This window comes from Parathielavia appendiculata (genome assembly GCF_033297405.1).
Source record: "Parathielavia appendiculata strain CBS 731.68 unplaced genomic scaffold N657scaffold_15, whole genome shotgun sequence".
NCBI classification, from domain to species: Eukaryota; Fungi; Ascomycota; class Sordariomycetes; order Sordariales; family Chaetomiaceae; genus Parathielavia; species Parathielavia appendiculata.
The window spans coordinates 133,559-149,289 of NW_026944234.1; the positions used below are offsets into that span (position 1 = coordinate 133,559).

Sequence of the window (15,731 nt, forward strand, 5' to 3'; positions counted from 1 at the left end):
GAATGCAGCCTCCAAGTCGATCTGCTAAACTAAGTCAAGAGGCAACAGGTGGCGTGAGAAAAGGGGAGAGAGTAGAGGGCTTGTACGAGTTGATGGTTGAACGTCAAGGAATTGGATGTAGTTAGCGTGCCAAGGCCCCATAGGCTTCGTGCCTCCGGGCGAAATAAATTCCATCCATCCATCCTGGGAGCCCACCAATGAAGATATGAGATAAGGTTCGCAGCCGAGACAGCCCTTACATGAGTTGTGATGGCTTTATTGCATGGCGTAGGTCTACTGACCCCCTCTGTCCGGTATTTTATCATGCCTTGGAGAACAGCAGATCTATGTCTGTCAAGAGGTAACCGCTTGTGGTCAGGAACGGAGTTCTGGCCATGAACAGCTTCGAAACCAGCAACACTTTGGTTTTTTTATCCAAGGCCTGCTCGAAGCATTGCTGCGGGATGCTTGCATGAAAGATACCAGTGCCTCACGCAGTTCATACTACATGTAGTAGAAGGGGCTTGCATCTAGGGGTGCCGAGCGCACGACAGGTTGAAACGCATGCTCTAGGAGCTTCAAGGTATACCTGCCTTAGGTACCCAAGGTAATGGTGTTGCAACTGAAACTTCTCGTTCACCCTTGACGTGGCTCTTGCTCGCACACTGTGTTTTGCAAGTGGCTGTTGACGAAGTTGTCCCACTGTTCATGATCAGAGCCTCTTGATAGATAGCGTGGACGAGAAAGTGGATGTTAGGGCACCGCACCTAGTTGGTTGCTTGTGACTGTTGTCCTATCTTCAATACCAACATTAGATAGTCGCCAGCCATCAAATGTTACATCCACCCTCCTCATACAGGCGATAATCTCTCTGACCTGCCCTCTCGCGTCAAGTTTTCCATGGAGCTCCCGTCGCTCTCCCTACCGGTGTCCTTTCTCCCTCCGCCAACCCAGATCCCCACTTTAGAAGCATTATTTCCCCTCGAGCTTCTCCTCGCAACCCCATTACGTTGATCCAATATTTCAATAACACTTTCCCTCCTCCGCCAGCCAAACGCCCTAAAAGTAGCCCAATCCCGCCACCCCGCGAGGCCAGCAACACAGTACCCCCACAGACTCTTGCAGGCCGCCCAGGACGTGAAGACGTAGATGATAGCGTTCCAAAACCCCTGAAGAGGCAGTACAAAGGCTGACGCAAAGAAGAGTGGCCTTGAAACCTCCCCGCGGTTTACTAAACTGTAGACGCGGTTGCCCGACGACGGGATCCAGGTAATAAGGAGGACGGAGAAAAAGAGGATTGCACATTTTGAGTATGCCCAGCTGGCTTCTGACCCAAAGTTGCGCCGACGGGACGATGCGTTCATGTTAGCGGCATGGTGGTTGGTGGTGACGGTTGCTGTGACGGTTGGGGCCGTTGAAATTTGTGTCGTCGGCATGATACGGATGCGCTTGCCGCTGCTGCTCTTGGTTGTGATAGATGGCGCTCCCTGCACATTGCTGGAAAGCTCGACATCCTCTAGAGAAGGGCCCATGTCGATTTGGTTGGTGGCCTCCGTACCTGAGGAGATGGTGACGGAGTGGGCGGCTCTGGGACCAGCTGAGATGGCGCTTGCAGGTGGCTTCGCCGTGGGCGCGGGGGGGTGGATAATCTCAGTCGTCTGAGTGACCTCGGTAATTTTGAAGTTGAAGGCAGTGGAAAACTGGCTATCTGGCGAGAATGGCTCGCTGCCGACGGCCGTGCCATTGCCTGTAGAGCTGAAGTTGAGTAATCTTTGGCGGGCGCGCCGCACCTCCCCCCACACAAAGACATAGATTGCCCCTGAGATCAGGATTGCAACCCTATGGTTGTTAGCTGCCGCAACAGGTCTCGCAGTTGGGGGCTGAGCGTTGAGTGTCGTACCAGATGGGGCCGTAAAATGTGGCTATGCGATAAACTTCCCACTCGGACTTCAGCCAGCACCATAACGATGCATCACCGTACGGCCTCCCCGCGTGCTCGTTCGATACAAAGATGAAGGTGAGGCCCGGGATAAACGGGATCCCGTAGCAGCAGAGGAAATAAGGGATCTCCATTTTCCTGAGCTGCCTGTGTCCTGTCAGCGTCAGGTGCTTCATGTTTGTGGCGGGCGGGGCCGATTTATTACCTGGCATCGTACTTTCGGTAGAAAGTCAGGTAAACGTTGATGGCCATGGCCAGAGCCCAATAGGCGTCGCCCTGCATGAATCTGTGAAGCAATGAGAACGGAGCTTGCCACCTCGAGTTGGGAGGAAACTCACACCTGGATCAACAGTGCTTGCACCTGGCACGCTGGTGAGTCCGGGTTATGGGTGTAGCTTGTTGTCATCAAAGTAGCCACCTGTCGAACCCGTCTCAGTCAGTTCATGGTTTTAAATGGCTGCCGAGAGTAGCTTGGCAGAGCGACTTCTGGAAGGTCCAGGAAGGGGCATGTGGAACGCACATTTGTCATGAGGTTGCCAAACGTCGCGAGGAAAACCAAGCGATTGACCTACCAACAATGTCAGCATTGAGTGTCCAAGTCCGGAAAGGTCCAGACGGGTTACGGGAGCAACATGCGCGATCTCGGGAGCAGGATGGCTATTGAGCAGCCGTAAAGGGGTACTTACAGCTCGCTGGCGGAACGCATCGCTGAGACTAAAGGTCGCCAGAACAAAGCAACAGCCCAGTAAGCTTAAGGTTGAGCATGCCTATGATATCTCATTAATTGAAGTTACTTTGGTATTAGTTCAAGAAGCTCACCTGCTCAATTGCAATCACGCTCTGAACATCATTCGGTGATACTCCTTTCATGGCTGCAGTTGTCCTTGGCACTGGTCCCCGGATACCCCTAGGAGGCTAGGAATTACACCTAGATTCTGGGAACAATATGGACCTGGGGCATATGTAGGGCCTTTTGGCGCTCGGAGGGACCCAATGTCCAAACCTCAGTCAGCTCCGCAGGCTGGCGTCGAGGGTGAGTGAGCAGCCGAAGCAGGCGGCGGCAAAGCAGAGGCGTGGAATTAAAGTTGAAAGAAGAAAGCGAGATTTGAGAAGGATGCCGCTTACGGGCACGTTTGCCATTTCAAGCTATCGCACAGCATGACATGCAGGGAGCTCAAAGACATATGAAGACTGGCCAACAAAGTCCAGACCGCAACTGGGAATCAATTCGCCAGGCACGTTGATCGCATGGACACTTCCATGCAACATCGTTGCGCGCTAGTTATGGCTGGGCAAACCAAAAGTAATTTGGCAGAACACTTCTCAGTGGCCGCTGTGGGAGTGGTGTTGATGTGCGCCGAGCCGTCAAGGGTCTGGCTGCCAAACTCGGACAACCTCTGCAGCCAAGACGCCAGGATCTTCTGATGCTGCCCTGATGCTTGTTGCTCTGAAGCGGATGCCTTCTACCGAGTGGCAAACTCTGGCAGCAGCTGCACGGTTTTCCTGCGGCAGGAAACCTCAAAGAGACTTTGGGTTTGGTGTGGCCAGGTCTCGGCAAGAGGCTCGAACGGGGCTGTTGGCGCGAGGTCATGGGTGAGCAGGCGGGACTCCCTGGGTCACATTAGCACTCAGAATCCTCCATCAACGAGTGAAAAGTACTGCAGAACTGAGACCGGTGATCAAAAGAAGCGCCAACGAAATGAACTGATCGTTTAAAGGAGATCCTCTGGGTTGGCTTAGTTGGGCGGCCGTTATGAGCCAGGGATTCCCCACCGACGAGGGCATTACCAGCGCGGTGGTTGAGATGATTGGCAGCCCTCCTGAACTTCTGTGGTACCGATTCGCTTCACTCGTAAAAGCCTGGAATTGGGAAGGTATGCAGCTGCCCGGCGGCAAAGGGCAGCGTTGCTTGAGGTACTCCGTACCTGCATGTGCATTTCTCATGGTAAAACAAAGTCTGAGATGTGAGACCTTATCTGGATCGCCATGTGCTGTGGCGCTTTCAGTTCGCGGTAGGCACCAGTCGAAACCAAGAGAGCCCATCTCGGAAAGATTCGCGTGTGCCGACAGGGCACCGGATGGGCACAGACCGCCTCGGTTCGAGGCCCCGCAACTTGCCCTGGTCTCTCCGGCCAGCCCGAACTTGCGTCGACGGAATTGAATGTATGCACGCAAGGCCGTCACGGAATGTTGATACATCTTCGTTGCGTCAAATGACCGTGCTTGGGAACTCGGAGAAACAACAAATGGCCCTTGTGCTGGGATACCGGCAGACTTGAAACTGGATGAGCGATGCAGGGGCGAACCAGGCTGACCAGCCATCACGGTATCAGAATTCGAGGAGCTCCATATAAGGCAAGTGCCGGCACGAGTGGCCGGGGTTCCTACCGGTGCTTGTACGTGCTAAGCGGACGGAGCTCGCGATGTACACGAACGCAGTGATTGCGATATGCGTATTGCATCCTGTTGTGCTGTTGTGCCCTAGCTCGGCGTGTTCAAATGTCCATTGCAAAGTGATCCAGGCCCAGCCCATGAAGATCTTTCAAGCTAGACGAGTCAGGCTCGAAGCTGCCAAAATGCGGGGAGCGCGCACGGACCGTTTCCGTCATCGTTCCCCTAACCACAACGGGCAGTGAGCCGAATCCTTACCCCTCCACGACCTTGCTGCAAGACCCAGGCTTGTGATAAAGTACAGTAATGGGCTGCTCTTGGGATATATTCACTGCTTCAAATCTCGGAGCCATCAAGTTAATCGCTTGACGGCATTGCCTCGCAAGTCGCTCCCCGAAGTGGCTCACGAGAGTTGCTCAAGAGATCATCACCCCTGTTTTTCAAGTTCAATGCAAGTCCAACATAATGTTATAGGGGGGCCGACCAGTCTCGCCAAATTGCCAATCACCAGCCATGCTCAAAAGTTGGAAGCACCATTTATGTATAAGCACCATCATCATGCACAACAAAACCGGTCACCCTACTGCGGAAGTATCGACAGCAGCGTCACATCGTGCCTGTCTCGCTTTGTGACAGCCAGCATACGGGTATCGCCGTGCCGAGAACCGCTCAACAACACCGGCACTGCAATTGCCGATCCAATATCGCGGGTCTTCATGCACATCAACGGTGCCCCTTCTGCCACTAACGAGACTATATAACTAAGGTACCTGCACACGAGGGAAGTGCTTGTTTGTCAGTCAATGAATTCTCGCAAGGAACAGCTGTTTTTGGGTAGGGCTGTCTCTAGTCCAGATCACATGCGGCTCTGGATCTGTGTTATCCCCCTTTCGAGGACGAAGCTTGGCGAGAGCAACTCTCGCGGTTCGACGATCCTCTCCGACAACCTCTCTGCCACTCGGGGAACAGTCATCGACTCATCGATTCTGGCCCATCTCAGGGCTCAGAACCCGAGTGTTGATATCCTTCCTTCGGGTTGACGAACAGCTTCCATGCACCGGTTTGGCTCTTTTGCTCAAGGAGAGGTGTTAGTAGCTAGCTCAATGAACCCCTTCCTGCCGAGTTGCCTAGCTCGCGGAGTCCCGCTCCCTCACCGTACTCGAGCAGTATGCCATCGGCTCAGACCCCTGACTAGGAAAACAGCCATCAGCCAGCATGTTGGCGGCTGGAAGCCGGCTCTGCTGGTTGGGATCAGCGTTGCATCGCCACAGCTTCAAGGACATTCCAGAAGTAATTCTGGGCTAAGTCAGTTGAGAGTCAGGGGTATGGCACAGAAACGCGTTCTGGACTCCGCACTCTACCAGCCGACATTGATTTGGTATACCTCTAGAACCTGCGAGTGTCTGGGTTGATAAAATACCTCAATATTTTGAAGGACAGATCATCCGACGCCGCTGGACAGGAGGAGAGGTATACCCAAATGGGTGTCGTTGTGATGGCTTGTGCATTCCAGTCGCTGAAGGTCTTGCGAATTCACTGGCGCGAGTGGGCTGGTTTGTCTGGGCCCTCTGGGGTGGGATCTCTGCATCACAAAATGGCCTTTGGAGACTGTCGTTTACTTTCTACGCGAGTATCCAAGTTGGGTGGCAGTGTTTGCGGCTTCAAACCCATTTCTCCGAGTCGTCCTTTCCATCCCCGCGGCGTGTTTGGCGAGAAGGGTGCATGTTACGGTAGTTGCTACGGCATTGGACGCCCCATGATTCGGCGTATTCTCTTCCGTCCCATCTGCCATCCCTTGCTAACATGTGCCCGCTCAACCATTCAACCTGGTTCCGCAAGTCGATTACTGACTCTCCCTCTGAAAATTTTCTGCGATTTTATTTACTTCCCCGGCCTCCAAAAGTTTCAGCGATCATTCCTTCCCCCCAACTCTACATCCGAGCAGTTTTCAACCACCATCACCATGCCTTCCACTGACAACACGTGTTCTTCGTCATCATCGCGGCTGCACCGTATGCTCAACTCACCGCACCCTACTTCACATCTCGACACAATACCACCTTTGGTGCTTCTCGGGAGCCAGCCGCACACTGCCGGGGGGATGTCGGGCTTTGCTCGACACCTCTCCGCGGTTGTGGGGCCTCGAGCTGCCGGACACCGTACGATCGTCCTTCCCGGCGATCGTGAACGTCCCGCGAGCACTACAGTGGACGTAGGCACGCAACTCGGCAATACTTTATGTCGACAATTTCCGGCAACTATCAGAAGCCGAAGAATTTTACCACGAAGGCCCAGACACCTGCGAAATCCTTCCTAGCAATTGCGAACGTCCTGCGGAGCCTTTGCGGCAGAGAGCAGCAAACCAGGGGGCCCTAGGCCAACAACATGAAACTTATACACCGTCTCCTCAAAGTCAACAGTACGGATTCTGGTTATGAGTAGTACGGTACCAAAGTACCATTTGCGGAAATGCTCAGTGCCGACATCAGGCAGTTTAGCACCACGTCACTCCTTCCCACGACGCATCTTCCCTAAGAGGTCAAGCAACAAGGCACACGTGCCCTAATGGCTTGGAGATGGCATCCTCGCACATTAGTCAATCCCACAGAAGTTCTCCGTTGCGAAAATCTATCAGTCTGTACATTGTTCGAGTCTCATCGGCCCCAACAAGACCCAAGAGACATCCATCGATCCATCATCAGCGTGGCCGTCCCTCACACCCTCCGAAGCTCCGTTCTAGCACCCATAAGTCAGACAGACGCGACTCGAACCATGGACACCGACGACAACTTGAACAATTCTGCTCTGGTCCTGGCCACGACAACTCCGTTCCTGGCCCTGACGTCGGGAGTCGCAGGGTGAGGATAACCTCGGAGGAACTGTCCCAGTTTGAGCATGAGCTACGAAGCCTCATGCCGTCAACTGGAGTCCCTGCCGCCGACGACATTATGAAACTATGGATCAACCAATTCAAGGAGTTTCGTCATGAAAACTACGGCATCGACTTTGACAACAGGTAATACACCTTCTTCACCCGCTACGGAACACATTATACTGACATGCCAGTACTAGAATATTGATCCTAAGCTCGGACAAAATTGAAGCATTCCTCCTTTCCGTTCCTGAGTTCATTGTCGGCGAAAGGGAAGGAGGCATGGATTATTTTCGCTGACGTTGAGATGGGGCTGGCCGCGATCTTGAGGCGATTTGCATCACTTTCATTATCGAGTTCCCTTGGGACGAGCTGTTGCGTTTCGGTAAGTCTCCAACTTCGCTCGGACAATAGTTGCTAGTACCTCACAATTCTTGAAACAGACCAAGTTCTCCACTCGCTGTTTCTCGAAGGCGTTCTCGCCAGGCAACCAGTCTGGGACGAAGTGCCCTTCATGTCGATCACGGAACATCATCAATGACCCTGATGAGTATTGAATGAACAACTTGACGTATGGACCATCATCCGGACTCGGACTCCGATGTGGAGAATTCTAGCCCGTACGAGTCTCACCCGGAAGTTCTTCAGGAGGATCGCGATCAGGAGGGAAGTGCTGTCTCCGAGTCGCAGACCTCCGAAAGTCTGAGTGAAATGACTGTGAGCGAAGTCGTGGAAGACGCTGCATTGAATCGTGACAGACTTTGCCCTGGCATCGGTGGATTTGGAGGAGGGTGCCGATGTGATGCCTCGGCGGAGAACCCAAGCACAGGAGGTTTGAGAAGCAGGAGGATTCCGAGGCGGAGTAATTGACGGCTCGGGCACGCTTAGCTGTCTTCGCTTGATTCGAGGCTTGAGACGGGGGGATATGTTACTGGCGGCGTGGATTTGAATGCATGTACACTGGTATTTATCTAATGGTTCACAACCGGCAATACATCTGGGCTGCTCACACATCAACATCGAGTAGCTACCTTAGCTACCTTATCAAGGTCAAACCCTACCGCGGCACCACTACAGACAACCGATACGTCTCCCCAGCTTTGATGCTCGTGATCTTGGGCTCTGGCAAAACCCTGTCCCCCAGCTTTATAGTTACTTCCTTCACATCTCCTCTCGTGATATCCAGCTCGAACGTGGCGGCCCTGAACTCACGCGTCACCTTAATCGCGTCCCACCCGCTCGGTAGCTGCGGCCGGATCACCAGCCCATCCGCATCCCCGCGTAGGCCGCACAATCCCTCAATGACACACCGGTACGCCCAAGAAACGGTGCCGGTATTGAACAACTGGCTGGACCGCCCCGCCGTGCGGGGGAACTCGCGCCAGGCGCCGCGGTAGTAGTTGGGCAGGAAGATGGGCAACTGTCCTCGCTGGAGGTAGTCCTCCTCGCTCGGGCCGGGCAGCAGTTGGCGGAGATATGTGTAGGCGCGGTCCTGCTGGCCGCCGAGCCGGTACAGGCTGTAGACGTAGAAGACAGCCGCGTGGTTATAAACAGCCGCGTTCTCGGCCGACCCGATGGCCTTCTGCGTCACGCGGCCAATGTCCTCTCGCATCTTGGTGAAGGGCGGGGCGAACATTTGCATGCCGTAGGGGGTGGTCAGCTGCTCGTCGACCTGCGGCAGGATCCGGGCGACCTGCTCCTGGCTGGCGGCGCCGCCGAGGATGGCGAAGGACTGCGGATTGAGCCAGATGCGGCCCTCGGGGTCCTTCTTGATGCCGAAGACGACGTCGTCGTCGGTGATGCCGCGGGCAAACCAGTCGCCGTCCCAGAGGTGCTTGTTGGCAGCGTCGTTGCAGTCTCGGGCCCCCGCGCGGAAGCGCTCTGCGAGATCGGCGGCGCCCTCGTGCTCGCAGACGTTGGCCCAGAGATTCAGCGCGTAGGCGGTGGCCAGAGTGAGCCAACCCGACACGCCCTTACCCTTGTAGCCGACCATGTTCATCGGGTCGCACCAGTCGCCCTGCGCGATGTAGCTCAGTCCGCGCTCGTCGCGCAGCTTGAGGAGGAAGTCCATGGCGCGGCTGAATCGCTCGAACACGGTGAAGTTGTCGCCGTTCTCGGTGCGGACGCGCTCCTTCAGCAAGCCATAATCACCTGTCTCGGCGAGGTAGACATCCAGGGTCACGGGCAGCCAGACGCAGTGGTCGGTGTGGGGAATCTGGTTGATGTACTTCAGCTCGGCTCCCTCGGCCAGCAGGATGCCGTCCGGCATGGCTCCATTGGCCTCCTGCTGAGACAGCGCCGTGATGAAGGCCTTGCGGGAGACCTGGGGCTTGATGTAGTTCATGCCCATGTTATCCTGCAGGTAGTTGCGGGTTTGCGGGTCCGTGGTCAGCCGGTTGACGTCGCCGTGGTAGTACACCTGCCGGGGCAGCCAGTTGTTGACAAAGTTGTCGAGGTCATTGTCAGGCGTCTCAATGCGCAGGCAGCCGCGGCCTGCCTCCATGTAGGCCGCGTACTCGTCCGCCGTCCGGACAAACGCCTCCTTGCTAAGGTAGCGCGAGCGCATGTTGAAAATCTCGGCCTCGTCGTAGGCGGGCCCAAACATGAAGCGGTACTCGCGCTCCTCGCCCGGGTTAAGCGAGATGCGGTACTGTACGGCGGCTGTGGGCGTCTCGTAGCGGGCGTCACTACCGCTGAGCTGCGGCTCCTCCAGGCCGGACGGGTTGTGGAGCCCGCCTTCTCCCTCAAATGCCTGCTGGCGCGCATCCCACGAATCCGGCGGCGTTTCGCACAAGAAGTACGTCTTGTCCTTGAGATGCTTGTTCTTGAAGTACTCGGTGGCTTTTTGGTAGGGGGTGACGCAGCTGGCAACCACTCCAACCAGTTCCTGGTTCCACTCGGCCGACTGGTTCATCCACGACATATATCCGATGGGGAAGTACGGCGTCACGCTGATCCGGCGAGGGCGGCCGGATATGTTTGTCACCTTGATGGTCCACAACTCGGCCACGTCGTGCGTCGGCAGACCCATGACCATCTCGACGCGGATGCCCAAGTGCTCCACCATCCAGGCGACATCGCTTGTGCCGACTGAGAAGACGAACCGGTCAGGGGTAGAGCGGACGGGCTCGTGCGGCGCCGAAAAGAGCTGCCCAGTCTCAAGGTCCTTGATATAGACGAAGCGGCCCGGGTGGTGGGCGTAGTAATTTGGCTCTGGTTGCATGAAAGTCTTGGCCTCGATGTTGGGAGCATAGGCGTACTTTGCCGGCTCAGGCTGCATGAACTGGGCGGTGGCGTACCCGCGGCAGGTAATCTGGATCATCATTCTCTGATTCCACAAGAAGCCGCCGGCCTTGGGCATGACCGTGGGGCTCGTGAGCTCGTAGCGGCGTCCATTGTCGGACGGCCGCAATATACTGGCCTCTCTGGTCATGCTGCTGCTGTGTGTGAGAGGAGTCCACTAACGGCTTTGGGAGGGCGGTGGCCTGCAGAGCGTCAGGAAAGGTGAGCAAAGGCGTGATTCCGTCTGAGATTGGAGCCTTGATTGTGCGCCATGAGAGAGTGAAGCAGTGAAAAGGTTCGAGATCCTGGGGGCCGGATCAGGCGTGCTTTTGGTTCAAGTCGAGGCTGCGGACTCGGAAGGATGCCAACCTGGAACGTCATGGTACACGGGCGTTGCAACCCACGGCCTCCATCAGGTGACCCCGTATCCGTCTGCAGGGGCGCTGAGAGTTGGTGCCATTTCACCGCCCCTAGACTCGGCGCGGCGGCACCGGTGACGGCACGAAATCGCGAAATTTGGGATGCAGCAGGCCTTGGCTGATTCGCATTCAGGACCTGGCATTTGCTGCGAGGCGCAGTAACCTGTCAGTTGCTTCTCGCTCGGGGCTTCTGCGGTCTTGGATCAGGTTTGCGTGCCATATTAGCCGCTTACCGGCTAACCGCAAGCTTCGAAGCTCGGGTCCCCAGGACCCACCTACCCACGCGGGGGAGGTCGACGATCAAATTGGAAGAATCGATGGATCGGATCCTTCGTTGACGGGCGGGCCGTGTTCGGAGGCCATCTGATAACCGTCAATCGTTCAAACTCGAATTCATGGCTTTTCCTCGGGCGAATACGTACAACCTGTATGCAAGTCGCAGATTCACAAGGCAAGGAGCCAGTCAGCGAGGTGGGAAACCGCAGGTGGCCCCCACCCCTTCAGTTGAGCATTTTCCTCTCGCCCCGCCCTTTGTCACTGAGGTGGGGCTAAGATGTGGAGAAGCGCAGCGAACATCCACCCGAGGTCCACGCAGCGGAAGGCCATCCGGCTCGGATCGGTAGGGATCTTTGACTCCTGTTCGACCACTCGTTGCCTGCTTCCAGTTCTCAATCCTCCTCTGAAGCCGGCCGGCTATTACTGCATACACTGGAGTGAGTACAACACCATTTGCCGACAGAAATTGACATCACTTTCATCTGCGGGATTTGCATCGATTGACCACCCAGTCTGGCGAGACCGGCAGGCTCGGCATATGCTGGGCTGGCCATCACAGTGTTGGACTTGGACATGCAGGAAACTGTAGCAACAAAGTCCCCAGCGCCCACCTCACACTGGCCGCCCTCGCCGCCCACAGTCAACGATGAGAACAGCAGGGCATACAGTGTTTGGATATCTTATCAACACCTCACAGCCACGAACGGCATTCGAACCCGACACAGCATCAACGGACGTTCCGCGGGGCTGTTCCCGACAGTCTGGTCTGCGTCTCGCTAAGGTATTTGTCCCAGTCTTCCCCACAAAGGACCTTCCTTGGCGATTTCAGTGGTCGGTCCCTTGCAGTGGCTTCGGGAAGGACCCTGGGGAAGATAGCCAGGTAACATGTAGATAAGAAGGCCGCGTTCCAGGGCGATAAAAGGGGTCCTTCACTGGGTCGGCATGCTTAGCCGGTGAATGTTTCACTCCGTCATCACGACACAGCATGACTCTTGGAGACTCGGGTGCACCGAGATTCCCACCGGAAACCATCTTGGTTATTTCGAAGACTGGGCCTGAACATCGACGGTGTGTAATTCTCACGCAAGGCTTTCGTTGTAGGCCATTAGTAGCTCTTCAAAGCCCCTTGGTACTCCGAGGGACGCGATGACCTTGTCGAGCTGCAGCAAATGCAACCTTGTCAGTGTCGACACTCAGTCACTCATAATTCGCGCTCGTTCCCGGCGTAAGTACTCGATTAGCAGTTCGGACAAGGCGTCGTCAACGCCAGGATTCCCAGCCATCTGCCACAACACTTGGACCATGGAGTCATGAGAACTGCCCGTAAGGCCCTCGCCACGACGGTCGCCCATTCATTGTCATAACGGACCAGGCTTCCCAGGTAGACGGCTACTGTTGGTGCCCATTGTGCCCACGCCGCCAGCACGAGATCCTGCTCGGTTGCTGGCGCTGACTCAAGGGCGATGGCTCCGCCGCATATAACGCCATCGGCGGCATCTCGTTTCCCGAGGTGCCACACCGCGGCCTCGGTTGAGAGGTTGACGAAGAGGTTGTAAATCACCCGCAGGCAGACGTTCATGTTCTCTGGGATGCAACGCCGCGGGACTGGGATTGGGAAGCCCCTGCCCAAACTGGGTTCCATGGGATGTACTATGTCGGTTTAGATCTCTCATTGTCGAGAGCACGCTCCAAGTACTCACACGGGATATTTCCAGAGGCTAGACCCATACGGCTGCTGCACGGCAAAGATATCTGCCAACGCGGGAGTGCTTATGACGTCGTGGTGTCGGTTCAGATGCTGGACGGCGTCCATGGCAGGCCAGAAGGCAAAGTTTACCACCACAAGCGCCGGATCGAGCTCCTCGATCAGCTCAACGCACTGATGATAGATGGCCGACATGCTGCGCCGCCAGCCAGCTTCCCTTACGACCGAGCTGATTAGGATCCCTAGGATCAAGCCATCCGCGCACTGGAATACAATACAGCGGCTTCGCGACGGCCCCTTCAACGCGATAAAGACATATCCCCTTCGGGGGCATCCCACTCGAATCCGTCATGCCAGGCAACTAACCTCAGCCTCAGCATGCACCGTCAGCACGCATGACGCTTCAGGGTTCGACGAACCCGTTTCTGGCTGAAATGTCTTGGCACCCGCTGAAACACACCAGCTACCCCTCCCGTCCTGCGTCCTGCATAGCATCAATGTCGAATAGGTTAGCCGTAGGATGCTTCTACTACCAGGTCCAGTAGGAACCAGGAAATCCAATGGGTCCTTCTCCACCTCCATGCAATCCAGAGGCTGACTTTAATCTGTAATCTGTTGACCGCCTCGAAATGATCAAGATCGTCTTCTCTCCATCTTCTCGTCCTTCACTCTCTGTTCTGTCCAACCATCAAGATGCGGCTTCACACCTTCGGTTCTTTCATCCAGCTGGGTGCCCTAGCAGGGGCCACAGACCTGGGCACGGTGTGGCCAAATCATGGTCTCACCGTCAAAACCACCAGCGGCATCTACACAGGCTTGGTCAGCTCCTCGGCCCCAGACGTGAACCAGTGGCTCGGCATTCCTTACGCTCAACCACCCGTCGGGGCCCGACGCTTCATGCCTCCTGAGAAGGCGCCCAACTACGGCGTTGCCGATGCCAAGGCCTACAAGCCCATCTGTGTCCAAATCAACGGTAACAGGACGGGCGTCTTCTGGGAGCTCCTCCCTGAGCTTCAGAACGACGACCCCCAGAGCGAGGATTGCCTGTATCTCAACATCTGGAGTCCACGAAAGCCCGTGCAGAAGAAGGTGCCCGTCATCATATGGGTGGTGGGCGGCGGGTTCAAGGAGGGCGGCGGTCATGGGCCGTATATGATCCCGGACTAATGGATCCAGAGGACACAAACACATATTGTTGTCACCTTCAAGTAAGTTCCTCAGGTTGCCTGTAGGTCTGCCATATGAGAAGGAGTTCATGTGCTGATACTTCCCTTGTCCGTTTGCCCAGCTACCGTCTTAGCATCTTCGGCTTCCCTAACTCGCCGGTCGCGAACAAGAACGCTGGGCTCATGGATAATCGGCTTATGTACGATTCTCGATCCCCGGAACACCGGACCTCTGCCGCACTAACACTCGAAAGTAGTACAGAGTGGCTTAGCGACAACATTGCGGGATTTGGGTAAGTGTTATGGGCTCATGTCTGTCGCCTTGTCCCGCTGAGAATAGTTTCCCGGTAAACAGAGGAGACCCAAACCGCATGATTCTCTACGGCCAGTCTGCAGGTGCCACCGCAGTCTTGACACAAGCATATGCGTACCCGGAGAAGCCCATTGTCCGCGGCTTCATCGCCTCGTCGGCCGGCATTCCGACCACCCACCCAACGACAGCTCCCTCTTTCATGACATGGCACAGACGGCTGGGTGCACCAACCTCACGGCGACGGCGGAGCTCGAGTGCATGCAAGGGATCGACGCTCTGGTGCTGCAGCAGAAGGTCACTCAAGCCAGCCCGGATCCCAACCGCGGCCTCTTCCGGCCCATCGCTGACAACATCACCGTCTTTGCAAACACAACCGAACGGCTCGAAAAGGGGATGGTTGCTAAGCTGGTACGTTTGCCCTTCTTGCTCACAGGCGGCAGAGACTTGGTTAGTTGCACAGGGCACATGTCACACTAACCCAAGACACGACGTGACCCGGGGGTCGTAGCCACTGATCACGGGATTCACGTACAATGAGGCGGCTGCCTTTCTGCCTTTCGACATCAATGCCACAACGGCGCCGAATGGGACTACTGCCCCAGGAGCTGGAGGGCTGGCATGCGGTGTAAGACGCGAGATGTTGTAAGTCTGGCTGCGCTTCGGTCTGTGTGTAAGGTACCCTATCTTGTCAGGTGGGCTAATCCATGCCGCGCAGGAACCGCAGCGTGTACGGCCTGACGACTTACGCTACCTCTTCTCGGGCAACTTCACCAACATCACGCCTCGGTACTGGCTTGGCGGCATGCACAGCTGTTCGTGCTCTCTTTCCCCGTCATCATTAGAAGCAATAGATGAGGACAGTAAACGTGTGCTGATCAAAAGCCAGCCGACATCCCCCTTGTCTTCGGCACACACTACCAGTTCCGTGGCAACTCGACCGAACTAGAGTGGCAGACAGGCTACGCGATGGAAGGTAATACCTTAACCTCTCGCTCTCCCCCGTCTCGATCACCACAAACGAACTGAAGAAGACAAGAACGGAAACGAGATCCTGAGGAGCTGACTTCGGGTATAACACAGCCTTCTGGGTTTCCTTCGCCTCCAACCCGTCGGCCGACCCCCGCAACGAGCTCGGCCAGATATGGCCGAAGTACACAGCAGTAAGCCGCGATATTGTCGTATTTGGCAACGCGACGGGGCCCAGTGCGTCGTATGTCGCGCCTGTGGAGATTTCGAACAAGTACAGTGGTCCTTGCTAGGACCTGATTAGGGTACAAGTGCCTCGATGTAGTCAACAAGACGATCTTTGCAGAGGATCTGGGCACTTTAGAAGTTGGGTGGTTTTTGGAGACCTAGCCAGTCCCCTTACTCATTATTGCGCTGCTCGCT

At 55.8% G+C, this 15,731-nt stretch overlaps 7 protein-coding genes across 7 annotated transcripts; 3 read left to right on the top strand and 4 right to left on the bottom strand.

The window, feature by feature from the left end:
* Positions 1–830: 830 nt before the first annotated feature.
* Positions 831–2,788, bottom strand: N657DRAFT_579336 (uncharacterized protein; the record flags this gene model as incomplete). The annotated part of the gene is made up of 7 exons (XM_062789377.1): positions 831–1,818; positions 1,880–2,065; positions 2,124–2,204; positions 2,257–2,336; positions 2,439–2,486; positions 2,605–2,685; positions 2,738–2,788. 7 exons carry the CDS (start codon positions 2,786–2,788, stop codon positions 831–833), a joined length of 1,515 nt encoding a protein of 504 aa, XP_062644394.1.
* A 64-nt stretch (positions 2,789–2,852) lies between these two features.
* On the bottom strand, positions 2,853–4,499 carry N657DRAFT_150402 (uncharacterized protein). The gene is made up of 2 exons (XM_062785968.1): positions 3,844–4,499; positions 2,853–3,529 (listed from the first exon to the last, which is right to left on the bottom strand). The coding sequence occupies exons 1-2, from the start codon at positions 4,238–4,240 to the stop codon at positions 3,201–3,203; spliced, it is 726 nt and encodes a 241-aa protein (XP_062644395.1). The 5' UTR covers positions 4,241–4,499; the 3' UTR covers positions 2,853–3,200.
* A 1,192-nt stretch (positions 4,500–5,691) lies between these two features.
* N657DRAFT_150168 (uncharacterized protein) lies at positions 5,692–6,817 on the top strand. Its single transcript, XM_062785967.1, has one exon. The coding sequence runs from the start codon at positions 5,790–5,792 to the stop codon at positions 6,624–6,626; it is 837 nt and encodes a 278-aa protein (XP_062644396.1). The 5' UTR covers positions 5,692–5,789; the 3' UTR covers positions 6,627–6,817.
* Positions 6,756–7,541, top strand: N657DRAFT_149977 (uncharacterized protein). The gene has a single exon (XM_062785965.1). The coding sequence runs from the start codon at positions 6,886–6,888 to the stop codon at positions 7,327–7,329; it is 444 nt and encodes a 147-aa protein (XP_062644397.1). The 5' UTR covers positions 6,756–6,885; the 3' UTR covers positions 7,330–7,541.
* Positions 7,542–8,114: 573 nt separating this feature from the next.
* On the bottom strand, positions 8,115–10,994 carry N657DRAFT_648793 (glycoside hydrolase family 94 protein). Its single transcript, XM_062793587.1, has one exon. The coding sequence runs from the start codon at positions 10,612–10,614 to the stop codon at positions 8,239–8,241; it is 2,376 nt and encodes a 791-aa protein (XP_062644398.1). The 5' UTR covers positions 10,615–10,994; the 3' UTR covers positions 8,115–8,238.
* An 864-nt stretch (positions 10,995–11,858) lies between these two features.
* On the bottom strand, positions 11,859–13,058 carry N657DRAFT_701273 (glycosyltransferase family 1 protein; the record flags this gene model as incomplete). Its single annotated transcript, XM_062797352.1, has 3 exons — positions 11,859–12,318; positions 12,528–12,780; positions 12,859–13,058. The coding sequence occupies 3 exons, from the start codon at positions 13,056–13,058 to the stop codon at positions 12,238–12,240; spliced, it is 534 nt and encodes a 177-aa protein (XP_062644399.1). The 3' UTR covers positions 11,859–12,237.
* Positions 13,059–13,556: 498 nt separating this feature from the next.
* On the top strand, positions 13,557–15,368 carry N657DRAFT_658294 (alpha/beta-hydrolase; the record flags this gene model as incomplete). The annotated part of the gene is made up of 9 exons (XM_062794882.1): positions 13,557–14,011; positions 14,042–14,071; positions 14,152–14,229; positions 14,287–14,322; positions 14,385–14,495; positions 14,531–14,750; positions 14,851–14,967; positions 15,067–15,154; positions 15,229–15,368. 9 exons carry the CDS (start codon positions 13,557–13,559, stop codon positions 15,366–15,368), a joined length of 1,275 nt encoding a protein of 424 aa, XP_062644400.1.
* Positions 15,369–15,731: the final 363 nt, after the last annotated feature.